Raw genomic sequence first — 26,280 nt, 5'->3', positions numbered from 1 at the left:
CAAAGTTTGGGGTGTTTTGAGCAGATTGGAGGAAAATGGTGTAACCAGAGGGTGGCTGCAAACTCACAGCCGATCTCAGGATGCATCAGGTCTGCCCCAGCCTTGTCACTGTCTGCAGATAATTCCCTTTTATTCAGTGTTTAAGCTGTGGACAGCAGAAATCAGGGAGAGAGGTGCCATATTTATATGGAGATTTTTTGGGGGAAAGAAAGCATTATGGAAATACCTTCTGTTTCCTCCTCTTGAGTCCTAGTGACCTCCAGCAGCACTGGGAAGCTAAATCTCTATTGCATCCCACTGCTTCCCCATGTATCCAGCTTTGGTTCTGCATTGAAATGCCTGCACACCTGCAGGAGCAGCTGGAATAAAGGGCAACAGAAACCCTGAGGTTTGGCACCTTCCAGCAGCACAGCTGGCAGGGTCTGACAACTCACTGAGGTCCCTCTGCTCTTATCATCATGGCTTTTTGGTGCACAGTTGTGCCTATAGAAACAGGTATTTCATTTGAAGCACATTTTTAGTGCCTGGAGTTGTTTCACATCAAATTAAAATAGAAACAGAGTAAGTTTCCTTCAGTATTTTAGAGAAAAACTTCAAAATCTGAACTTAAAATTCAGAACACAAAGAAGAAGAGTCATTAGGTTTGTTGTTTTCTAATTCTCATGATTTGGGGACTGAGGCTTTAGGGCAAAGAATGCTGGAATGGCTGCAGTGCCTTTAGTGTGCACATATTAAAAAGTACATCAGCCCTTTCCTGCCTGTGCAATAGCTGGATTTGTGGAGAAAGAGCCCATTGTTCAAACCAAAAGCATTGCGAATACCTCACTAAATCTGAATGCAGCAGTGCAATCCCTGCAGAGAACAGGAGAACCTTCTCGTGTTTTCACAGTGGGAACAGAGAAATTACAGCCCTGACTAACCTGGAGGGCTGAGATGCACCCTATAGGTGTAAAGCTCTACATATTATGTATGTCTGTGATGGGAGGTGGAGATAACCATCCTCACACCTGGCAGATTAATGCCAAAAGAAATTATTTGCTACAGTTTGGAGTTGCTTCTTTGGAAACTGAAGCTCCAGTGGGGGGGACCCCACGAAACCTCGTGTAGCTCAAAATATCTAAATTCAGAGCAGGGTTTGAAGGCTCTACCAAGTGCTCCTTGGTACATACTGTGGCAGATCTCACCCTCCTCATCTCTCTTGCAATGATCACCCAGGGGAGAGGCAAAGATAAGTGGATGTAACTCTTGTGAGGCACACCCATAGGAGAGTGGTGTGGCCATGGAGTAAAAATTGGCTCAAGTTGGATATGGATACGGATATGGATATGGATATGGATATGGATATGGATATGGGTATGGATATGGATATGGATATGGATATGGATATGGATATGGATGTGGATGTGGATATGGATGTGGATATGGATATGGATGTGGATATGGATGTGGATATGGATGTGGATGTGGATATGGATATGGATATGGATATGGATATGGATATGGATATGGATATGGATATGGATATAAGCTCCTCCATGTCCTCTGAGTCACTCCTGTTTGGTGATGGCCTTGCCCAGGGAAGCAGGAATGGGACCCTCAGGTCACTGCCAAAGTGTCACTCCCACCCAGGCTCAACAATCCACCTCAGCCACGAGGGAGATGGGAATGTCCATGTTTTTCCCTGAGCCAGAAGGGTGTGATGCTAAGTTTTGGGGGACCAGGGAGGGGGTTGTGGGGGGCCTCGGTGGGCAGTGCCAGAAGCCCAGCAGAGCCCGTGGTAAGCGATGCCCTCCTGCCCGTGGCTCACACACCTCTGTCCCTGTTTCAGATGATCGGGCACGGTCATTTTTAGACCCATCAGGCAGCAGCAGCCACACACTCCAGCGAGGACGAGGGAGGTTCTCTGTGCCCTCCGTGAAGGAGCTGTCGGCTCTGTATCTCTCGCAGACAGCTGCTGCCAGCCCCGCACAGCCGGTAAGGACCGGGTCCTCCCCATCCCCAGCCACCCAGCAATGTCCCCTCGGCACGTGGCTGTGAGAGGGTGACAGAGAAAACGTGCCTGCTTTTGTAAATCTGGAGAAACACCACGTTTGGTTTCCCAAAAGTGACCATTTTCCCCTTGCTGCTTGCAAATGTAGGATAAATGCATACAAACACATGCGTGTGTCGCATATTTATTAAATTCACACATGCACACACACATCCACTAGCCTGTACAGTTTACTTATAATAAGATTTCCTCTTTATTTGCACATTTATATTCACATACATCCATGGAGGAGGTAATCAGTACAGAGCAACACATATGTCTCTGTGCTATCCCCATTCTGGCACACACACACACACATATATATAAAAACATATATATATATATATATATATATATATATATATATGTCCATATATGCCACATTCAAGTATAACTTTGCAGTGCAACCTCCCTGTGCTTCCCTGTTTATATTCCTTAGTCTGGGACCCAGAGATTTAATCCCCCACTCCAGGCTGATCATCAGGATAACAGAGGTTATAAGGGTTATGGGGCATATTTTTTCCCATTTCCCCACTTCCACTGGTGATCCAGGAGTGACATGGGATGGGATTTCACATCTGGACCCTTCCTGCAGGCACGTTCAGGTTTCCCCACATTCTGAACCTTTTATGGGGCCCCTGTTCAGAGATGCAGTCTCTCGAGTGTTTATCAGAGAGAGGTCCAGATGAAGCAGTCTCAGTTGAAAATAAATAAGTGGACACTGCAATTGTAATTTGGAAAATTACAGCTGATTAGAGAATCAATAATTTTTTTAAAAATTTCAAAGCAATAAATTACACAATTCATAATGCAATTACAAATGTAGATCAGATTCATTTTTTTAAATATTTAAGTATAAGAAAAAATATAGGCTAAATCAAACTTTAGAGAAATCAGTGCTAGTTTTGTTTTTCCCCTAAATTTAAAAAAAAAATACGTTTGGGGTTTTGCTTGTTGACTGAGACATTAGGAAACATATATCTGATCAACCTGGAATAAGTCTGCTTTCTCAACTGTTCAGAATTGCCAATGAACCAAACGAGAAAATCACACCTGCATGGTTTTCAGCTTTCTGTAATTGATATACACATTAGTACACATAAGTATATAAAAATATATATACAGATATAGTGTCTTGCTGTGTAGTTTATGGCATTTCTCCTCATATCTTTTCCAGAGTACTGTGAAGGACAACTCCATTCACTCTCCCCACAGACAGAAAAAAAGCAAGGTAGGAAATGTTTAAGATAAGCACTGTTATCTAACCAAATATTTGTGGCCTGTGAGTGTGATCTAAATACCCACACAAGGCAGCCAGGAGCACTTACATGCTGAATATAGCTATCAGCTGCTCGCCTGCCCTTCCCCACATTCTGAAGTTCTTCACAGATTTAAAAAAAAAAAAAAAAAAAAAAAAACAAAAAAAAAAAACCTTATTTTAAAAAGTGCATTCCAACTACATTGGCTCATGCAAAAGATTTGCATTTTTCACTTGCTGCAAAATATGCTGATTTTGGTGTTCTGAGTGTGGGTTTCTTTTACTAATGTTTGAGATTTATTTTTAGACAGTACAATCTGTGTGTAACAGAGTGAAATAACACCGTGCACCATTGCTTTGAGCAACAACTAATAATATTCCAGGCATAACTTTGTAGATGTAACTGCACAGGCATGCCAAGGGTCAGCAGATCTGTTTACTGAAAGGAAAGCCACCAGGATTGCAGTCTCTTTTAGACAATGATTAAAGGCTTTAGCTACCTTCCCTGTGGATAAATGACCAAGCAGTGCAGGTTGCATATGTTCAGTTCAGTGTTCAGTGCCCAGGATGCACAAACTGAGGAAAAAAATAGCAAAAATGGAGACTCAGAGGGAGACTGGACAACCACAGCCCACTCTGTTCACTTCTGTATCAACACTGCTGTGAATTTGAGATGAGCTCAGCCTGACTGAGTATAAACTACAGGCTCTGAGTCTAACTTTCCTGGCCCCCAGCTATAGGTGTTACCCCCAGTCTCTGGTCTCTCAGCCTTGTTTTTCCTCCTCAGGCATCTGGTGTACAGATTCCAGCAGTTTGCAAACCTTAGTTAGCCTCGTGCCTGTACAAGTCTGCAAGTCAGAAGGGCTTTACTTAAATCTCCAACAGTGTAAATGTTCATCTATTCTTGTGCAAATGGGGCACGCTTCTGAGTGCAACAGAAGAAATCATTAATCAGATGAACATCCTCCCCCAAGTCCTCCCTCCTGAGCAGTGAGTGGGTACCCATAGTGCTACCAAAGCTCATCATGTTACCTCACCAGCCAACCTCATCAGCTCTGTGTGACACTTTGGTTCCTTCTCCCTGTTTTCTTCTTGAGACCCTTTCACAAATAGAGGCTTTCTCCTGCACCCAGATCTTTTGTTCCCTGCAGGTCCTCAGCCAGGGACACAAACATCTCTGGACACTGGCCAGAAGGAGAGAGAAGTTAACTTTTCACTGACTTTCCTAAGTCAGACTTATCCTTCTTGTGGTCATTCTCTCTTGGTCACATAGCCCAAACTGGGCACCTGTGTTGTGCTCTAGCTGGACTGAATCCTGGGAATTGTAGACTAACCACCTCACCTGGATTAGAGACCTCACTTTGCTGTGGAACCAGGGCTAACACCAAGCCTGGAGCGTGTGCAGTGATGTGATGTTTTGGAGTGCTGTGTGCTACTGAACCAAAGGTATGGAGCTTACTGGGTGCACGGATTTCCCCTGCTGGCTTTTCCCTTTGCCATTCACTCCATTAACAGCCACGGGCATGGGGGGTGAGAGGTGATGCTGACGTTTAAAACTGTTTCCCCAAAGATGTCAGAGGCTCAGAAGTCATCTAAAGTTGCCATCCAGAAAATGGAAGATGACTTGCCTCCCCCTCCAGCCGTTGGCTCAGTGCAGGTCGTCGCTCCAGGGGGCCAGGATCTCAATGCACTCCCTGTGCCTCCTCCAAAGCAAGCCTTCTCCAAGTTCTACCAGCAGCGCCAGGTGAATGAGCTGAAGAGGCTCTACAGGCACATGCACCCCGAGCTCAGGAAGAACCTGGAAGAAGCTGTGACTGAGGACCTGGCAGAGATGCTTAACACTGAGGATCCCAATGCACAGGCCTCCGTGAACCTGGATAAAGTTCTCCCAGGAGAGGTTCAGTCCATGCGCTGGATTTTTGAGAACTGGGCACTTGACTCCATTGGGGACCATCAAGCCACGAAGAAGCTGACAGAAGAAGAGATCATTCCCAGTGGGGATGTGAAAAGCACATCCTTGAGGTTTGAAAGCCAGTCCATAAATGGATACAACCTGTCAGCATCAGCCAAGGTGTCGGAAACAGACCTTGCCAGAGGGGATGTTCGCACTGCCCGGTGGCTGTTTGAAACCCAACCACTGGACACATTAAATAAACTGTATTCAGATGAAACCGAGGTGCAGGAGGCAGTCCTCAAGGAGCCTGTCCAGGGAGGGGACGTGAAAGGAGCCAAACAGCTCTTTGAAGCACAGTCCTTGGATGCCATAGGACACTGCTCCTCAGTGGAGGAGAAGAGCATCCTACAACTCAAGTCAGAAATCCAGGAGCTAAAAGGTGATGTTAAGAAGACTGTCAGGCTCTTCCAAACAGAGCCCCTCTGTGCCATCAGGGACAAAAGTGGGACTATCCATGAAATCAAGTCCGTCTGCCGAGAAGAAATTCAGACCAATGCAGTCAGGACGGCTCGCTGGCTCTTTGAGACCCAGCCCCTTGACACCATCAACAAGGACACTTCCAAAGTGCAGATAATCCGTGGGATTTCACTGGAAGAAATTGGAAGGCCGGATGTCAGTGGTGCAAGGTGGATATTTGAAACTCAGCCTCTGGATGCCATCAGAGAAATCACAGTTGAAGAACAGGGCTTCAAGGCTTCAACAGATTTTGTCACAGGAGCAGACGTCACTAAACAACGATTGCTCTTTGAGACTCAGACTCTTGACTCCTTGAAAGGAGAAGCTTCAGAAAGTGTTGTAGCCAAAGAACAAGTCATTGGAGGTGACGTGAAGTCTACACTTTGGCTCTTCGAAACACAGCCAATGGAAACCCTGAAAGACAATTTTGAGGTGGGACGTTTGAAGAAAGTAGAGCTTTCAGCAGAGGAGAAGGGAGATGTGAAGCAAAGAAAACATGTCTTTGAGACCTGTCCCCTTGGCAGTATCTCCAAGGCATTTGAGGAAGAAGTTCCAGCCACCAGCATGGAAGAGGTAGTGAAAGGGGATGTGAAATCTTTCAAGACCCTGTTTGAGACTCTCCCCTTAGACAGCATTAAGCAGGCTGATGCTGAGCCAAACACCAAAGAAGAGGAGGAGAAGATTCCAGCTGGCAACGTCAAAGCCAACCAAATCCTGTTTGAGACAACACCCCTGTATGCCATCAAGGATAGCTTTGGCAATTTCCACGAAGTCACCTCTGTAAGCAGAGAGCAGATCATCAGCGGTGACGTCAAGAACTACAAGTGGATGTTTGAAACCAGGCCTCTGGACCAGTTTGATGAAAGCATCAAGAAAGTGGACATAATACGGGGGATCACAAAGCAAGAGGTGGTGGCTGGTGATGTCAGGACAGCCAAGTGGCTCTTTGAAACTCAGCCCATGGATGTCATTCATCTCCAAGCCACGGAAGGGGAGAAGCATCCCTCAGTAAAGCGGGAGATCTCCCAGAAGGGGGATGTGAAGACCTGCCGGTGGCTGTTTGAGACCCAGCCCATGCACACCCTGTATGAGAAGGCTGAGAAGAAGCAGGAGGAGGAGGAGGGCAGCACGCCCCAGGCTGATGTGAAGTCCTACACATGGATGTTTGAGACTCAGCCCCTGGACTCCCTGAAAGGCCAGGAGGAGCAGTATTTGCAAGTCAGTAAGGCCTACAGTCAGGAGGAATTACAGGGAGTGGACGTCAAAACTGTCCGACACCTGTTTGAGACTGAACCCTTGGGCAGCAGCACTGCTAGTGAAGCCGACCGGAAAAAAACCATGCGGTACTCTAGTCGTGTGGAGTTCCAGTCTGGAGAGGTGTCCAGAGTGAAAGAGTTCTTTGAAGCCAAGCCCTTGGACACAGTCACCAAGTCAAAATCCCAGAAGGATGCTGGAACAATTGAAGCTGGGTCTGTGCACAAGTTCACGTGGCTCTTTGAGAACTACCCCATGGACACCCTGAAGGACAACTCTGAGGGCATCCAGGAAATACCTCCTGAAAAGGATGCCAAGGGGGGAGATGTTGGAGGGAAAAGGTTCGTATTTGAGACCTATTCCCTTGACCAAATCCATGACAAAGTGGACGAGACAGAACTCCAGAAGATCCAGAAAGACACCATGAGCAAAGCTAATGTCAAGTCCTGCACAATGCTCTTTGAAAGCCAACCTTTATACGCTATCCAGGATAAAGAGGGAGGATACCATGAGGTCACTTCAGTGCAGAAAGAAGAAATCATGAAAGGTGACATGAAAGGTGCCCGGTGGTTGTTTGAAACTAAGCCCCTGGATCAGATCAAGAAGGAAGAAGAAGTGTTTGTGATTAGGGCTGTCACCCAAGAGGACATCAAGAAAGGAGATGTCCAAACTGCACGGTGGAGGTTTGAGACAGAGCCTCTTGACTCTTTCTCAGGGGGAAAGTTGTCTGTGCCCAGAACAGTGGATGATGTGCAGAAGGGAGATGTTCAGTCAAACAAGCAGCTCTTTGAGTCCCAGCAAGTGGGCCAGAAGAAGTACGTGAGGATGGTCAGTGTCAGTGACGTGCAGCGGGGTGACGTGAGGACATCCACTTGGCTCTTTGAGAACCATCCCGTGGACTCCCTGTACGGGGATGCAGAGAGAAGCTCATCCATGAGCACAGTGCAGAGAGAGGACAGCCAGAAAGGGGATGTAAAACGCTGCACCTGGTTGTTTGAAACCCAGCCCATGGACACCCTTAAGGACACAGAGGTGACGGCCAGCACTGGGGCCCAAGAAGAGATCCCTCGTGCAGACGTGAAAAGCACAACATGGCTCTTTGAGAGCACGCCTCTAGATAAATTTAGTGCTTCTGAAGGTAACATAGAAATAGAACTGAAAGAAAGAACCATGAAGGAGACTTTAGAGACTCTCTGCACTTGCCAGGCTATCCAGCATGATGGGATCCTCATTGAAGCTAATGATATGGAGAGTGTGAAGATGGTGAAGTACCAGCTCAGCAGCCCAGGGGCTCCAGAGATCCTGAAAGAGGAGATTGTGGGTGGCCACTTGCAAAGGATTATGCTGCAGCTCCTGCACAGGACCAATGTGGAAGCACAGAGTATGCTGGTGGAGGAGGACAGAGAGGGCAAGATCAAAGTAAGCCCATTGCAGCTGCTGGACCAGAGTGAAGCTGTTAAAGGCAAAGAGGACTTGAGTGGAGACGTAGCCAAGGCCTTGCAGGGTCTCCTCAGTCAAGATGCTTCCATCAAAAAGGGGATAGTCCTACAAGAGACAAAGTCGGGATCACTGAAGATGACTCTCTACTCCCTCCTGTTCCGTTCTGTCCAGCAGAAAGTCGTCAAGGGAGATGTGAAGTCAACAATTGGGAATTTGTTGGCTTCTTCTCAGGAGCAGAAAGCAGCAGCCACCGTCAAGCGTGAGGACAATGAAAAAGGAAATGTCCAACTTTTTGCGAGCTGCATTGAGAAGGGAGACCTCAGCTATCTGAAGAATCTCCAGGAGGAGTCAGAGATACAATCCCTCATCTCTTCCCAAGCAGAGGAGGAGGGTGCAGATGAGAGCAGCCCACGGGTTGTGCAGGGGCCTAATGTGCATGTCTTGACAAATAAAGAACAAATGGAGAAAGTAATTGCAGGAGGGGAGCCAGGGGCTATGGAGGGAGCAAAAAAGGGATTTGCATGTGAAAGCATGGGCAGAGAGGGTGTGTTAGAGAGAGAGGCTGTGCATGCAGCAGGTGTAGCAGGCACCACTGTGCAATGTCTTGGAAAACCCCTGCCCACAGCGATGGGAAAGGAAGAAGTTCTTTCCGGAGGGCTTAAGGTGACTACAAAATCCATCCAAAGGGTTGCTGATGCCAGCAAGAAGGCAGAGAAAGAAGAAGCCTCCACTGCCCATTTGAAGGAACCAAAATCTATGATACAAGGCACATTTCCAACACAAGTGACAGCTCAGAGGGCAGAAGTGGATGGGAAACAGCAGAGTGTAGTGCCTGGGGAAGCCAGCCAGACTCAGCCAGAAGAAAAGGCTCTGGGGACTGATCTCCAAGCTGCAATGCAAAGCCTGAGGCTGGCAACAGCAGAAGCAAAAAACATTCAGCACCACGTTCAGAGCAAGTTCCAGAGGAACAGGGAGGAGGTGCACACAGCCTGCAGGCAGCAGACAGTCAGCTCACAGGGGACCACGACCCTTCAATCGACCGTACACCAACAGGACTCTTCATCCACCAAGCAGGAGAGCAGCAGCACTGCCACCAGGACCACCACCACTAGAGTCCAGGAGGCATCCAAGACCCACACAAGCGTGTCTCAGAAGAGCATAGCATCACACAAAAAGGTCAGTGCTTCTGAGGAAGTACAGGGACGACAACTATTGAGCCAGGAAATCCAAGTTGTGCCCAGTAGAGATTTTAGCATTAAGGATGGCCTTTATACTGCCACACCCGTGAAAACCTATATAAACCCTTGTGTTGAGTCTGATTACAAAGAGCAATCAGAGCAAGAAGAAAGAGATGTTGGTGTCAGAGGGGATGTGCAGACAGCTATCAGAGCACTGCAAAGTGCCGCCACAGAACAGCGCCTGGTAGAAAAGGAGGATGTTGTCCGAGGTAATTTAAAAGCCACACTTCAGTCGCTGGAAAAGTCTAATGTTAATGTCTCCAGAGGGGATTTTAAAGCTGCTATGATATACAGAAATGCAGGGCAGTCCTATTCTGTGTGTAAAAAGAAAAATGAGACTCAACTCGCTAGTAACAAGACTGCTGTAGTGGCTTCAGGGTCACAGGCTGATAATGACTTTCCTCCTCCTCCCTCAGTTGCTGTGATGAAAGCAGATCATTGCCCACCCTCAACTAAAGCAGCAAGAGAAGGTGTCCTTCCACTACCAACCAGCAAAGATGAAACCCCAGGATGTTCTGCACTACTCCAGACCCCTCTTCCTCCTATCCCTTCTCTGTCCTGTAAACCCAGTGACCAGAGTCCTGCAGAGAAGCCCAAGACTCCTCCAAAACCAGAAACTACTGTCCCACCCAGGAAAAAACCTGTTCCCCCTCCAAAACCTGAACACCTCTTACATGAGGCACATTCTGCCTCTGCAAATTACAGCACAAGCAGATCAACAAAACCCATCCCTCCACCCCTGCCTCCAAAACCTTCAGGCTTGAGGGAGATCAACAAGCCAAAGCCTTCCCCCACAGCGCTGGGATTAAGCTGCATGGAAGTTCATGAACAATCAGGTTATGAGGAGGTTCAAGCAAAATGCTGCAATTTAGAGACATCGGTGAAGAAGTCTGTCACAGTTCAGGGTATAAACCCAGAGAGAAAGCTGCCAAAATACACTGCCAAAACCCCTCTCCAAATAGCAGAAGAAAGGTACAAGGCCAGCAAAGGAGGACAAGGAAAGGTAGAACCAGACAGTGCTATGGCCTCAAAGCCAATGAAAAATGGAGTGGTTGGTTTTGAAGTCAAGCAGGGAATGATGAGTGATAAAGCAGCTGCTCCAGGGAGATGCCCAGGCGAGGTGGCTCAAAGGCAGATGGAGTTGTGCCGAGAGAAGAATGGGTGCTCTTCGCTGACATCTCCAGCCTGTCCTGGCAGATCACAGACACAGGATGTGCCAGGACAAACTGAGCCAAGCACCTCCCCTGTGGGTCACAACAGCCCTCCAAAAATAGGAGATGGCACTGCACAAAACGCCTCATCCAAGGTGGAAAGGGAAAGTGTATCTAATTCTTATGGATTGTGGGATAGTCAGAGAGTTGTGCAGCAGGTGCATGAGAGGAGGCAAATGTCTCATTCAATGTCCTTCCATCAGCAGTCAATTAACTCCTTTGAGGAGCACCAGCAGGGAAACAGCAGGCAAGTGAAATGTCCTGACAGGGAGCCAGAGACACCTGCCCAGGAGAAGCCAGAGGTTGTTATGAGAGAGAAAAAAAAGAGAGAAACGGAAGATGAGCGTCGGAAGAGGTTGTCAGTACACAAGGAGGAGATCATGAAAGGCAATGTCAAGGAGGCGATGGAGATCTTTGAGAACCTCAGGAGGCAGGAGCAGCTGCAAGAGATCTTGACCCGAGTGAGGGAGTTTGAGGAGGAGACAAGCAAAGTGGATGTGAAAGCTCTCAAGAGCTTCTTTGAGAAGGTCCCCGAGTGGGTTGTGCGCCAGAAGGCCAAGCAACAGGACAAGGCTGAGGCAAAGGAGGACGCTGACAGTGTCTCCTCAGTGGATCTGGTTTTTGAGGACCTGGAGCGAGCAAGTGCTGAGATTCTCCACCTGAAGGAGCAGACACTTGCCCGCATCCAGGACATCGAGGAGGCCATCAAGAAAGCTATTTATTCAGTTTCTAATCTCAAGTCTGAGTCAGACATTGCAGGGCTCTCAGGGCTGTTCAAGGAGTCTCTGGGGAGCGCCCAAAGCTCCGTGAGCAGTAGCAATATCCGTAAGATCAGCATTGTTTCAAGCAAAGCCAGGCAAGAGGAAGTCATGGTGGAGACAGGGGAAGCAGCATCTGTGGAAAGTGCAAAGGTGGCAGAAAAGACAGAGGCAGCCAAGAGAGAGCTAGGGGTCCCCCGCCTCATTCAGTCTCGTGTCAACTCTCCCTCCTCACCTTCCTACATCTCCATTGAGTCTGCTGCCAGGAAGCCAGCAGAATCACCCAGGACAGCACATTCCCCCCAGGATGGCCCTTCACCAGACTGTCTTGACTCTCCAGCAAAGAGGGAGGCTTTTGCTCAGAACAGCCTTGGCTCCTATAACCACCCCTCAGCAGGGTCTGCTGGGCACGACACAAAACCCTTAGAGAAGAGATCAGACCCCGTCCAAACAAAACCTGGGCTGAGCTCCATGAAACAGCACACGCTTGGCAATGCCAACCATGCAAGCAGCGACAAAGAGAAGTGTTCTCCAGACACCTCCAAAGACAGCTGCCACTGTGGGAAGAAAGGCAGCTTTTCGGAATACCGCTCCAGCCCACAAAATCCACGGAGGCAGAAAAGCATCTTGGAGCTGCAGACAGGGCCCGATGGGTCCAAGCTCTACGGAGCCACCCGGACTGTCATGGAGCAGTATGAGGAAATGGACCAGTTTGGAAACAAAATCATCACTTCATCCACCACGGTCACCAAGCAATCCGAGACACAAACGTCTTCCACACGCGATGTGGTTTCTCATCCCCGGTATGAGGCATCTGCTTCACCTGTGTTTCGGAGGTACTCAAAGAGCCCAGGTGAAGACTTCCACACCAATGGGAATTTTCAGGAGCCAGGAGTGGTCTTTGTCACCTTTGGCAACTCCAAGCCAAAGAAATAGGAGATTCTGGAGAACAAGAGTGGACTGTATATGACAAAAGAGAAAGGCCACGATAAACATTTCTCCTGTTTTATCCACATTACATACAGGGTTTTACCTACACCCTAAGGACTTCTCAGGGTCATCGTCTTGGTGTTTGAACACTGACAGGACAAGTGCAGCCTGCCTTGACACTGGAGAACAGCCCTCATCTGGCCAACCCAACAGACTTGGTGCTGCACCACAACTCAGAGTCCTGGCACTGTTAGAAGCACAAGGGAAAAATCCATCCATGAGCACCTTAGGGTACTTCCTCTAGAATGCTTGGTGGGGGTGGTTGGAGGTGTTGGATCAGGCTTCTCTGAACTAATGCAGAAGGAAGGATAGGTAGGATCAATTAAAGAACAAATCAATCTGGTCATAGGCAAACAAACACCTTTATGGTACCTTGTTTATCTAAGGAGGGCATCCTACACACACACACACATACACATATATATACACAAGCTCATATTGATGGGTAGGTTGGATAGGTTTTCTCTTAGCCAGTAAGAAAAGAAAAGGAAAAAAAAAAATCTTGAGTTGTTGTCACTCTTGGACTTGGGGGAGTTATTTATCAGTTTGTTTTTCAGTTCCTAGAAAGTGTTTGATGATACTGGAAATTGTAAAGGCAAGACCTACAGCTACTATCAATGCCATTCCCCCAAAGAAAGAGGCTATAAAAGATTCTCAAGTCAGAATGGTTACTGCTTTCTTTTATTTCTTTCTAGAATTGTAATTTATTACTCAGTATACACAAAACCCTTAGTTTAGATTTTCCATGCTTTCCTACGTGTTTACTGTTTAAATTCATTTGGAGACTTTGTAAAGCAATTTTTCTTATTACGACTTTGTTTTGTACATTCTCAACTCAAGATTTTAGATCTTTTGTGGTTTTTTTTTAACTTCTATTGCTGCGTTCTGATGGTAAACTTTACCTTTAAAAATAATTTGGTTTGGTTGAGTTTCTTTTGTTCAGTGCTTGTTTCCTCTGAAAATACCTAAAAATCATCTCTTGATGGACATCACTGGAGGGACTTGGTCTACATCTGCTTTACACCGTGGGTGGATCATCAGCCCTGCAGCAAAGTGTTCATACTCTTATCTGAAAAATGAGTCCAGGGTGATACAGACCCCCCACTCCAGGACTCTGGGTAGGATCAGGAAAGGTCTGGTCCATGTCCCTAACCCCCATGGGAGAAGGCAGCTAAGGTGTTGGACCCCCACAAGCTTTACAAGGAGGAGCAGCTGATGACCAGCCCTTCCTCACTGCCATGCCTCAACTTACCTCACACTGAGCTCAGAGGTGGGAGGGTGGCAAGGAGTTCACTCCAGGCGTGGGGGAATGTGAGGAGCCCATGGAGAGACTGGACTGTTTCTCACAGAATCACAGCATATTCAGAGTTGGAGGGTATCCTCAAGGACCATTGAGTCCAGTTCCAGGCCCTGCACAAGAAATCCCCAAAAATCCCACCATGTGGCTGACAGCATTGTCCAAACACTTCTTGAGCTCAGGCTGGTGCTGTGACCACTCCCCTGGGCACCTTCTCCAGTGCCCAACCACCCTCTGGGGAAAGAACATTTTCCTGACATCCAACATAAATCTCCCCTGACACAATTTCAGGGCATTCCCTCAGTTCCTGTCACTGGTCACACAGGGGGGAGATCAGTGTCTGCCCCTCCTCCTCACGAGGAAGTTGTAAATGCAATGAATCTCCCTTCAGTCTCCTCTTCTTCAGGCTGAACAGACCAAGTGTCCTCAGCTGTTCCTCCCACAGCTTCTCCTCAAGGCCCTTCACCTTCTTTGCTGCCCTCCCTTGTCCCTCTTGTATTGTGGTGACCAAAACTGCCCACAGGACTCGCAGTCACTGAGTGACTCTGGCTCACACTTAGACTGCCAACCTCTGGGTCTGACTGTACCTCTTCTGATTGACCTACAGGCAGACATCTGATTGCTCAGTCCATAAGTTTATCTGAGAATGGGACAGTAATTTCATTTAAAAAAAATAAGTAAGTTATCACAGTTAATGTTTGCATTTTTTGCTCTGAGGAGAAAGAGCCCACACTAAGGAATTAGGAGCAGGACACTGGAGAGGAAGGGACAGTTCAGAGTCTACCACTCCATGTCCCTAAGCCCATAGTTAGGTTTTAAATAGCAGCTGTCATCTTGCCTTATAAGCACCTTGTTCAAGGTGTTCTAGACCATGCTGGAGTTCTGCTTCCTCCCCAGAAAAGAGGTACATTACCAGAGTGCATTGATTTGTATCTCAAAACCCCATGAATTTGAAAGACATGCCAAAAGAAGAATAGGGACATCATTTTCAATTCCACAGTGAAGGCTGAACTGGAACAGCAGATCATAATAAAGTGAGCAGATCTATTTTCAGGCAATCAGAAAAAAAAAAAAAAACCTACTTAGACCTTCCCAATTCCTTTAGTAGGACCAGTCACAAAAATTAGGGAGACTTAGTTATCTGGAGATCATCTTCAAAATTTTTTCAACACTCCTTTCTTCTCCCTGTCTGTTTCTATCTCAGCTTCCATCACACGTTTGTTTTATTTCTCTTGAAGGACTGTGAAACAATTTTAGTAAGCTGCATCCAGGTTATTTGGGCAATGAAAATTATTCCACATAAACTCAAATAAACCCAAATATCCTGCACTGCCACTGCTTTAAAATGCCAATCTTATTGTTTGTGTTTCTGGTTTTACAGAATTTTTAAATGTCTCAAAGAGCCATTTATGAGGCTACGATCATTTAAGACATGTTTCTTTCATGGTATTACCATCAGCTAGAAACTGAAATATGATGAGGAGACAGATGCTGCATTATTTCAGCACCATACATGGCTCCTTGAGACACCGAAAGAGCTGGAGAGAAAAAACAAATGCAAAAATTTGAAACTCAAACACAAGCTGAAGGATCAGTTCACATTCCCCGCACTTCAGACTTTGCAATAATAAACCAGCAATAATAAAACATACAAACTTTCAGATCCCAAATGAGCTGTCACAGATTTTCTGTGATTTTGGGGTACAAGACATGACATTGTTCACTGTTCTTTGCCCTGGTGGGTCTCTGCATTCTCACACAGCAGATGTTTTCAAAAGTAAGCAGGATGGGAGAGTTATCTGGACCAGGAGGCAGAGGACAGGAGGTTTTGTCAGAACTTTACCTCCTTGAGGGATCAAAGGACAAGTCCAGCTACAGGTTTGGTTCTTTTGCAGCAGTGAACAGGAAACAGGCTTCATTTGAAGTGCCCACAAACAGTACTGCCCTTCCCAGCTCTGTCAGTCCCTGGCCTCCCTGAGGACACAGTCTTCAGTTTGAAAGATTCATGCTCACCACGGAATCACAGAATCATCAAGGTTGGGAAAGCTAAGACCATCAAATCCAGCCATCAACCCAGCACTACCAACATGCAACCAAACCCTGTCCCCAGGTGCCACATCTACACAACTTCTAAATCCCTCCAGGCATGGTGACTCCACCACTGCCCTGGACAGCCTGCTCCAAAGCCTGACAAACCCTTCTGTGAGGAAATATTTTCCAACACCAAATCAAAACCTCCCCTGGCACAACTTGAGGCCATTTCCTTTGGTCCTATAACTTTCTACGTGGGAGAAGAGACAACCCCCACTGGGCTGCACCCTCCTGTCAGGGAGCTGAAGAGAATGAGAAGGTGCCCCTTGAGCCTCCCCAGCTCCCTCAGCTGCTCCTCACAAACCCTGTGCTCCTCACCCTTCCCCAGCTTCTCTGCTTATCAATAACACAGGCATTTTCAGGCTGACCTCCCCTGCTATATAAAGGTTTTCATTCACACAAGGGAAAAAAGGCAGCACCTGATAAGCCATAATCCAGCTGCAGCTTTCAGCACTGCAGTAATCAGCAGTGTGCTGGAAGAGCCTTCCAGGAACACCCTGTAACTGCTTTCCACAGAAGCCTTAGGATAATTTCCTTGCCCACGGTGCCATTCAATTGCTTCTAATCACCTCTCTATCTTCCAGACCATTGACAGCTACACCTCTGAAGAGCAGGAGTGTTTGTCATGTGCCAGACAAGGATCATTGAAAATAAATCCCCTATGAAAGAGACCAATATCACCTATAAAAGGTTACCCCGCACTCCAGGAGTTCAGACATTCATTCCCAGCTCAGAGGAGAGATCCTGCTTGTTTGCTAAACAGCTCTTCTTCCTTCTTTGCTCATGATTAAAGGAAATAATTTTTTTTCTTATATAACACAGACATGTTAAGTTACTCTCTTCTCTGCCAGGACACAGACCTCTGTGCTGGGTGAGAGCTCTTCACCATCAGAGGAAGTTCTGCAGTCACACTGGTGAAACCTTGCAGACAGATTGATTTTGTACAACTACACGGGCCTGTTTCAGAGTAGATGTTTTAGATTCTTTAGAACCTTTAGACTGCCTTAACAGGACCTCCACTGAAAATACTGGGAGTTTAGATACACATTACTGCTGTAGTCACAGACCTATGGTTTGCTCTCTGCAAAGGACTGGAAGAGCAGAGGGGTGCTGGGATCATTTCAGACTGAATGAAAGACAGGGATTTTGCTTACATGCTTCCCTCTAGAAAGAAAGAAAGAAACCTCAAGATGTTAAACTCATCTTCTTGAAAGTCTTCACAGGAAAACAGAGATGACTTGGCCTTAATGGTATGTTCAGAAAAATGGAAGTTAAAAGTTAAAAAGTTAAGAAGTTAAAAATTGGTTCCCCCAGTGTCTGTTGCAAGCAAAAGACAAGGTTTCATTCCCTGTCTTGTTCTTGTTCATGTCCGCTCATCTCTTGAGATACAGAAACATCTTTTCTGTTTCATTGAAACACAGCCAGAGAATGTTTTGGTTTGGAAGGGACCTTAAAGATCATCTAATTTCAAAGCCATGGGCAGGGACACCTTCCACTAGATCAGGTTGCTCAGGCTCCACCCAATCTGGTCTTGAACATTTCCAGGGAAGGGGCATCCACAGCTTCTCTGGATGCCAACTTGTTTACTCTGGTCACAGCTAAAATCTGGCCATCAGCCTCTCCACATAAAAGCAGAAAGTGAACTTGCCTTTTCTTTGAGCTGAAAATGCTGCAAACCAGCGTAGGAACATATGGGGGAAAGCCAGAGGGATCAGAGAGCCCCAGCAAAACTGTGGCAAATAAGCTCCATACAAAGAGGCAGAGTTGCCCTGATGTGAGGGTGAGCACTGATCTGTCAGAGTTGGGCTGGGCCCAGCTGTGCTGGTTCTGGGGCTTTGGAAAGACCTGCATTTCAGCTGAACTCACCAGCTGAGCCCCTGCTTTGCACCACAGGGAGGGGAGCACAGAGACATCCTCGCTGCCACCTGCATGCTCTGGGTCACTTGGCCATGCAGAATACCTGCAGCTATTTCTACAGCTCGGCTGATAGCCAAGATTCTTTCCCCCACTGCTCTCTCCACTACTGTGGCTGGTGCTGGCAATGAGTTCCAGAGAGATTCTCTGGGCTTTCCACACAAAGAGATGTTTGGGGAATCAGGTTGTGGCACACAGCACAATCCAGAGAGTAAAGACAGTGGAGTAAACTACCAGATCCATGAAGCTGTGGAAGCTTTACGCTGATATGAGCTGCCTTTCCAGGGTTTGGACTATATCTGTGTGAGCAGCCATAAGATACCAGTGATTCCAGGAGTTTTTGAGTCAGAGCAACATTTCTCACCTCACTGAATTCAACTGAATGAATCATTTACTCTCAGTCAAATGAACATTATTTTTCTCATCAGAGATCCAAGGGTGTTCTGTCTTTCTATGCTGACTAAAAATTAACACTGACCCATCCAAGATGACAGGCAATTTGAGTCAGACAGGAATCTGAACTCTCCCAATAGATCTGCAAGAGAACAACAAGAAAAAGCAACGCAAGCAGGAGATTCAGTAAACTACCTTGCAGATGTGCTTCCAGGTGGTGATGGTTCAGTTATTTAACCTCAGTCTCTCCTTCTTCAGCCCATGTTGGAAGAAATGTGTGCCTCCTGCCTGAAGCCTGTCTACCCCATGGAGCGTGTGGCCACTGACAAGGTCTGCATGCACCGCTCGTGTTTCTGCTGCCGGGTCTGCGGGAGGAAGCTGAGGTGAGTGGTCAGGCTCAGGTGCATTTATTTTTAAGGGATGCCCAAGTATTTTCCATCAGATTTGTCCAAGGGTAATTCTGACAGAGCAGGACCCAAGAAATGAGAGAAAGGGCAGGCGTTTCCCTGATTTCATCTGCTTCTCCCTCACTGGAGGATGAAGTCTGCCCACCTCAAGCCTGCAGACACCTCTGGATCAGGAATTTGCATGGATGGTGGTGCAGGGTAAGCTGAAGTTACAATAAATATTTGCAGTTTGGGAATACTGATAGGAGACGCTGTTGGAGGAGTCATTTGGGTGCCTCCTATGTTCATAAAATCATTAAGGCTGGAAAAGGCTTCTAAGATCATTGAGTCCGACCATTTACCCAGCACTGTCCAGCACCAAATCATGTTCCCAAGAATCTCATCAAGCCAGGTAGGTTGGAAAACACCTCTGGAAGCCTGCACCCATCCTTCTCAGGCCCAAGGAGGGCAGGAGTTCAGGAACATGTCCAGGAGAGGTGTGAATGGCTTCAAGGCTGCAGGTTACACAATCTCACTTGGGGCCCCCATTTGAACATCTGACCACCAGTGAAAATGGCTTTTCTTGCCTCTCATCACAATTCCCTGTGCCACAGCTTGTTCCCACCATCTCTCGTCCTGTCACTGCCCATCTCCAAGAGCACTCCAGCCCTGTCTTCTCTATAACCTCCCATAAAATAGACACACAGAGCTGTGAGTTTCTAACTCCTAACCTTCTCCTGGCTAACCCAGCTCTCAGCCTCTCCTCAGATGACACAGGTCTCTCACCACTTTAGTGGCTTTTTGCTGAATTCCTTCCAGTACAGAAATGTCTTTTTTGCCATGAAGAGCCCAAAACTGGATTAAGTACTCCGCATGGAATCCTAAAAAAGTCAAACATAGAGGAACATTCACTTCTCTTTGCCATGCAGCTCAGGACATAGTTGGCTTCCCTGTCCCCAGGGCACAATGCTGACTTGTTTTAGTTTGTCAGTGCCAGAGACAGGCACCCCCTGTGAGCCTGCTTGAAATCCTGTTGCCTCCAGCTCTGCAGACACTTCCTCCCATCCTGCAGTTGTTGTATCATGGGAGCCCTGGTCACTTTTACCCATAAGGTTCACGCTGTGCATACAGGGGCAGAGATGAAGTGCTGGTATGCCCTGGCCTGTAAATGAGAAGGGGTTTGCACATAATCTGGGCTACAGCCCCCAGAGGTATTGCAAGGAAATGTTTAATTTTTCAAGTTGTTTTGGTGTTTGAAAGAAAAATCAAACATATTCTGAGAAAGCCAACACTACTTTTGAAAGGTTTCATTCTTCAAACCCCCTCCCTCCCTTCTCCACTGAGAAATGATTTTGCTGAAAGCCTGTGCATCAGTGCCACAGCTCCCCTCCCACACAGCCACTGACAGCCTTGCCAATGTGTGTTTTCCAGCTTGCAAAACTATGCTGCCCTCCACGGGGTGTTTTACTGCCAACTCCACTGCAAGCTGATGGCTGGGGCTGGAAGCAGAAGTGAAATGGAAAGGCTGGAGCACCACCAGGTTCAGCATGGACCACAGCCCTGGGACGAGTGTAACAGGGCCAAAAAGACTGAAACAAGAGAGAAACCCACATCCTACAATGTACAGTGTGATCTGCAGCTGGCGGAGCACAGGAACAACAGGGCTGTCCTCGCAGGGAACAAGCTCAGAACGGTCTGGCCACCTTCAGAACCAGCCTTGGCTGTAGATAGGAAAGCTGGAAATGGAGTGTGCTCCTGGAAAAAGCCTGCACTGAGCCTGCAAACCTACCAGGCTGCAGGCAGCAGGGCAGGCAGGATGGTGCTCAGGGGTCAGGAGGGAGCAGTGGAAAAGGGAAGATTCTTACCTGGAATCCCCTACACCAAGGAAAGAGAGCAGGCGTGTTCCTGGCCCAGGAGCAGAGAGCAGAGAGGCTGTGAAGAGACTGGGGATGTGCCTGAAGGGAAGCAGGGTGGGAAGGTGTCCCAGAGAGTGGCTGCAATCCAGCAGGGCCAAGCCCAGCTGAAGGCTGGACCTGCCTGTGCCTCCCTCCCTCCCGTCCTGGAGCCCGTGAAAGCCCTGCCTCGTGCCTCACTTGCTCCCCAGCCCGCACACCAAAGCTCCAAACCCACCCCCAGGATGTACCCGGGGGGCACAGGGGGCTGCCCTCTCACTGCCACAGAGGTCCCAGTGACACAAAACAAGGTCTGTGGGTCGCTGAGCACACCCAGTGAAGGAGGCACAACCACAGATGACAAGCCTGAGCTGATCGCAGCCACCCCAGATACTGCAGGGGCCAAGCATCACCTTGGACAGGGAATGAACAGCACACAGACCATTCATGTGCCAGGAGAGCCCAAAGCCAGAAACACCACAAATATAGAGTTGAAATGTATAGCTGAGGATGTTGATCTGTCTGAAGATGAAGCTGAACAAACCCATTCGCCCTCTGGAGTGTTGAGGACCTCTTCTGTATCTTCTGGTTCCCTGGAGCCAGGAGGGCCGGGTGTGTCACCTGAGATCACTGAAATGTCAAATGAGAAATCAAAGGCAAACACCAGAGAATTCCCTGGCAAACAAATGCCATTAACTCTGGGGGAAGCTATGCAGCCATCCAGCAGAAGTGATTTGCCTGGAACTGAGAGCGAAGGGGCAGAATTTGAGAAGACAAAAGAAGAGAAACCAGTAACTATGTCAGCTACTCTGGAAGAGCCCAGTTCTGAGCATACATCTCAGGAAAATGAAGCTGAAAAGAGCAGAGTCTCTTCAGCTGGTTGTCCAGACAGGACAGATGGTCACAATGTGTCCTCTTTAGAAGACACAGAACCTCAGGACACAAGTGGCCCACTGAAAAGTAACGCTCATGAGGGTATTTGGAGACACGATACTAAATCATCTGGCAAGGATTTTCTAGTACCAAGAGACACAACTCTGAAAGGAACTTGTGCCCCTTGCCCCTCACATGATGAAGTCAACAACCCCAAGTCAAAGGAATCCAGGGAAGTTCTTAGTGAAAACACCTTGCACATTTCTGAGCAACCAGCCAAGACATCAGAATATTCCAAACCAAATACATCATTGGACAAATGCAGAGGCCATCCAGAAGAAAAAAAAGTGGATCTGAAACTTCCAGGGGAAAGCACTATGCCACAGACTGGGACCCAGAGCAAGGAGGCCAGAAGCAGCCAAGCCTGTAGAGAGATATCAGGTAAAGGTTTCAGGCTTGGGAAAAACCCCTTCATTACCCTTTTTGGCTCTGAAGACAAAGGCAGAACTCCCAGGAAAGAAGCAACAACCCAGAGGAAACCCACAAAACCCCAGTCAGCCCTTGCCACTTTGTTTGGTCACTCCTCAGAGAAGAAGCGGAGTCCAGCAGAAACACCTGCAGGATCCTCGGAACAAGCAAATATTGATGGCAGGACAGAAAAGACCCAGGGCCTCCTCAGCTCCTGCAACCAAGCAAAGCAAAATGCCTCGAAGAACGATCAGCTGCCACAGCCTGGAAAGGTGGAGGTGTTCTCTAAACACATCCAGAACAGCTCTGGAGGAGTCTCAGGCTCTGCTGAGGGCAAGGAGACTGATGTCCTGCTGCCAGCTCCCAGCACAGCCCTGTCACATGATGATAAATATAAGAGAACTGAACTTGACATTCATGACCAAGAGTCTTTAAATAGTCAGATTTGGCAGCAACACGACAGCTGTTGGCCCCCTCTCATGCCAGCACAGAAAAGTCAGAAAGAAACTGCAGGAAGCTCAAATCATGGAACAAACCCTCTACAGCTTCCTCCAGAGCTTGTGCCTGCAGCTGACAACAGCACAAATCTTGCCAAGGAAGGGAATCACCATGATGCTCATCTGCCAGGAACCCAGAACCTGTTGAGCCTGGATGCCCAGGACACAGTGGCACAGGATGGGATACTTTTTTCACCAGGCAATTCAGAAGAGTTACCCAAGGATGCCGAGATTCAGTTCAGCAACATGGATTTTCTGGGGGACAGTAACTTGTTCTTTTCTGGACGACAAGATTTCCCCAGTGTAGCAAATGAAACTCCAAATTCAGATTTGCAAAACTCAGAGGTAGAAACTCCACCTTTCTTTGATCCAAATCCTTCAGCTTTATTCCAGGAAATCTCATCAGAAACAAACATCTCCCTAGAGCTGTGGGACACCTCCAGCCTCTCACTTCTTGATGGGCAGGATGAGATTAATATGAGAGACCTGGAAGGGATTCAGAGCTGTGAACTCCTGCAGCAGGTGGATGCACAAGGCCAGGCTCCAAAGGCAGCAGAAGAAATGTTTGGAATGGGGCTCAGTGCTGAAGGCTCCACAAAAAAGCATCTCCCTACACAGGATGACAATTGTCCCTTAACATACATGTTCAGCAGCTGTGTTTCTGAAACCTCTAATCAGGGTGTCTTTGATCATTTTCATGTTGATTCAAGCAAAATGGGCCAGGAGGCTTCTGAAAAAAGGAACAGGAGCAGAAAAACATCAGGAGAGAAAGAAGATTATGATAGTCTGTCTTCCGAAGACCTGGAGATGTTAAATTATGACCTTTCAGAGAAGGAGTTCTTTATATAGGTTAAAAAAATATATTAAATAAAAACACACAACCCTCCCTTCAGCACAAGTTTGCTGATACAGGATCAAAAGTGATTCTTGAAATCAGCTGTACAATGATAAGCTAAGAAAAGTGAAATGAGATTGCCAAGATCAGAAGGGCAGAGGAGGGAAATGAACCCTGGTGTCTTGAAGTCTTGGGGTGTGGGGACATTGCTAAATCTGCTCTCCCTGTGCCACTGCTCTCTGCTCCTCCCTGAGTGCCCTTTGCATATGTATTACATAAGTTACATAACATAAATGCTATAGGAGTTAACAATTATACTCATGATAAACAAGCTCAAGAGAAAGCCCAGAGGGTGAAAGCATGAACATGTGCACTCTGAAGAGGGTCATAGAGCATATCAATTCACATGTTTTAATCAGCTGCCTGTAAAAAAAAACAAAGATAAAGGTGTTAAAATGATTAAGTTTTGAAATAGAATGAAATGAAATGAAATGAAATGAAATATAAAATGAAATGAAGTATAAAATAAAATAATACAATAATAAATAAAATAAATAATTAAATTAAATTAAATAGTACCCCAACAATCTCTTTGCCTCACCAGTGCCAAAATAACCCTGGCTCTGTCAGATCTGCTGGAGGAATAAAGCTGCTTAATGACTGCATCTACTGCAAAGCAGTATCTGTGCTCTGTGCAGGGAAACTGCTCAATCAGCATAAATCAAGGAAAAAAGGGATACCATTGAAATTTATATGATTCCTCAAATGCTGAAGTCAGTCTCACCTTGGGGTGGGTCAAGGAGCTCAGGGTAAAGGAACTGGTGGCTCAGAGCTGTGCCTGAAACCTGGCCAGGCAGCACTTGGTGGTGGAGAGGAGGCTCAGAGATCAGACACCTCTCCCTGGAGCTGTGGGAAGTGGGTGGCCCTGGCACCTGTGCAAAGGGGCTCAGAGTGGTGGTCCAGATGAGATGTCACTACCAGATGACACCCATAAACCCACACACCACAGTCAGTGGGTAGGAATCCATTTCCCCACCATTCAGCCCAAAACAGAGGTGTCCAAAGGGGTCTCCAGCCACTGCCACTCCTGATGTAAGAAAAGCCAAGTCATGAATGAATGCATCAATGCTCTATTTCCTGCACTAGGCCTCATTCCCAGAATGGTTTCTCTTCCTGAAATTCTCTCTAGGACGCTCCCCCTCCCCTGTCCTTGACATGGATGTACAGGTTTCCAGCTGTCCAGTCCTGGCCTTCCCTGAGGCCTGCTGGTCTCTGATGCCCCTGACAGAGGCTTCTCCATTTTCAGGAGGCTTTGCAAGCCTTCCTGATCCACCTGGGCAGAGCTGCTGGACAGAGAGCATCCCCACAAGTGGGGCTGCAGCAAAGAGCAGTTGCAGGACTGTCCCAGCCTTCCTCCCTGAGAGATCTCCACCATGTGGGATTGCCCCGCTCAGCCCTAGATGATGGAGACAGTTATGAAGACATCTTTCCATGAGAAATGTCATCTGAGGGTGACAAAGGACTGAAGCTTTCCCAGGGCTTCAGAAGAGCCTGTCTGGTCATGGCTGGAAGAAGAGCTTTAAGGAAGGAGTCACATCTGCATTAGCACTCACTCGGGTCTGGGTCATTCTCAAGGAGGTTTTATAGACATAAATTGGACCTCTGCCACAGAAAATTCCTCAGCTGGGGGCTGAGAAATGGCAGGGAAGACCATGAGCCACACACAACAGGGTGAGCCTGAAGACTTGAGCTTGTTGCACGCTGATAGAGAAGGCAGGACAGGGACAAAATGTCTCTGCCAGAGCAGATCTCCTTGGCCAAGTCATCCCACCAAAAGGCCAGAGATGCATTTGGGGTAAAAGGAATCTCAGGAAATCATGTAGCTCAGGCCCCTGTTCAGGGATTTTCTCTGAATAACAGCAAGTCCACTCATCCAAGGATGAGGATGCAGAGCTGAGTGATGTTTGGCTGTGTGGTGTGTGTGCAGGTGATAAATGCACAGCACTGGTGTGAATTTACACAACTCTAAGTAACATTTACTCCTCCCTTCCTTTACTCTGAACAGCACTAACCAGTATCATCTCACTCTCCCACTCCAGCTTAGGGAGGGGTGATGCTTTGAAATAAAATATTCTTCTGCTCTACTGACTTCATAAGCACAACAGTGCTATTCCCACTCATGAAACACCAGACCAGGTTGTGTGACCTAGGAGTGACTTTGTAAGAGGCTTACATATACTATGGGCATTGAGAGTGAAAAACAAAGCATTGGAGAGGAGATTTGAAATGAGCACATCAGTGATGTGCTCATGGCTCTGGTAAAAGCAGCTAGGAGCTCTGGTAAAACCAACTTTTGACAAATTACACACAAAATGTCACACACTGAGGGCAATCCAGCTAGCCAGGAATAAAGACACAAGCCACTCAGGGATTCTACCCAGGAAGCAGCTCAGATGTGCAGCAGAAATCAGGTCAATCTGCTTTTCAAGTGACATCAGAACCTCAGGCAAAGCCAAGCTGGTGTCATTTTCCAAATCCTGTGTGCTCTGAGTGCGTGTAACCTGCTGCTTTCCCTGAGGGTACTCTCTAAACTAGGTCTATTTTAGGATTATCACACAGAAACTGTAGTTTAGATCTAGTTTTATGACTAACCAGGGTTTCTACAAATGAAAACAGAGAGCTTGGGACACAGCTGTCAAGAGCAAGTCTATTAGACTACCAGATATATTTCCAGGTCCAGAGGAGAAGTGCTCTTCTGCTTCTCTCATATACTCTCTTACATATCTCTGTCTCCAGGATGCTCTATATAGTCATTAAACCATTAATGGGAACAGCAAATTTACTCTCTTTGCATCCCCACCCCCAGCAAAATTAACCCTCATTTGTAGAATCCCAACTTCATACCTCAGACAAAATCCTTGTGCTGCAGCACAGATGCCTTCAGGAGGCCTTGTGACACTTGTCAGGCTGGAGAAGGACAAGATGTCACTATACTGTCTCCAAGAGTGGCAGTGCTCTGGCACCTTTGTTCTATTCCCAAGAGCAG

At 47.2% G+C, this 26,280-nt stretch overlaps 2 protein-coding genes across 4 annotated transcripts in view; both read left to right on the top strand.

The window, feature by feature from the left end:
• The window catches only part of XIRP1 (xin actin binding repeat containing 1), a 36,058-nt gene extending 20,503 nt beyond the window's left edge, over positions 1 to 15,555 (top strand). For all 3 annotated transcript variants that reach the window (XM_085563172.1, XM_021555281.2, XM_085563163.1), the window contains 3 exons: positions 1,829 to 1,974; positions 3,207 to 3,260; positions 4,858 to 15,555. In XM_085563172.1, the coding sequence (XP_085419298.1) occupies positions 1,829 to 1,974; positions 3,207 to 3,260; positions 4,858 to 12,534 (7,877 nt within the window). In that variant the 3' untranslated portion in view covers positions 12,535 to 15,555. The remainder of the gene's footprint in view (positions 1 to 1,828; positions 1,975 to 3,206; positions 3,261 to 4,857) is intronic.
• A 3,685-nt stretch (positions 15,556 to 19,240) lies between these two features.
• On the top strand, positions 19,241 to 23,254 carry LOC146768097 (uncharacterized). Its single transcript, XM_085563186.1, has one exon. The coding sequence runs from the start codon at positions 20,159 to 20,161 to the stop codon at positions 23,246 to 23,248; it is 3,090 nt and encodes a 1,029-aa protein (XP_085419312.1). The 5' UTR covers positions 19,241 to 20,158; the 3' UTR covers positions 23,249 to 23,254.
• The last annotated feature ends 3,026 nt before the right edge of the window (positions 23,255 to 26,280 follow it).

The sequence above is a fragment of the Lonchura striata genome, chromosome 2, assembly GCF_050655825.1.
Source record: "Lonchura striata isolate lonStrDom1 chromosome 2, ASM5065582v1, whole genome shotgun sequence".
Classification (NCBI taxonomy): Eukaryota; Metazoa; Chordata; class Aves; order Passeriformes; family Estrildidae; genus Lonchura; species Lonchura striata.
Note: the sequence above shows the minus strand (reverse complement) of the source record. Positions and strands in the feature narration are given on the sequence as shown.

Bases quoted from the DNA above. Each gene is read 5' to 3' on its own strand.
- LOC146768097 (XM_085563186.1), top strand. From the start codon at position 20,159: ATGGCTGGGGCTGGAAGCAGAAGTGAAATGGAAAGGCTGGAGCACCAC.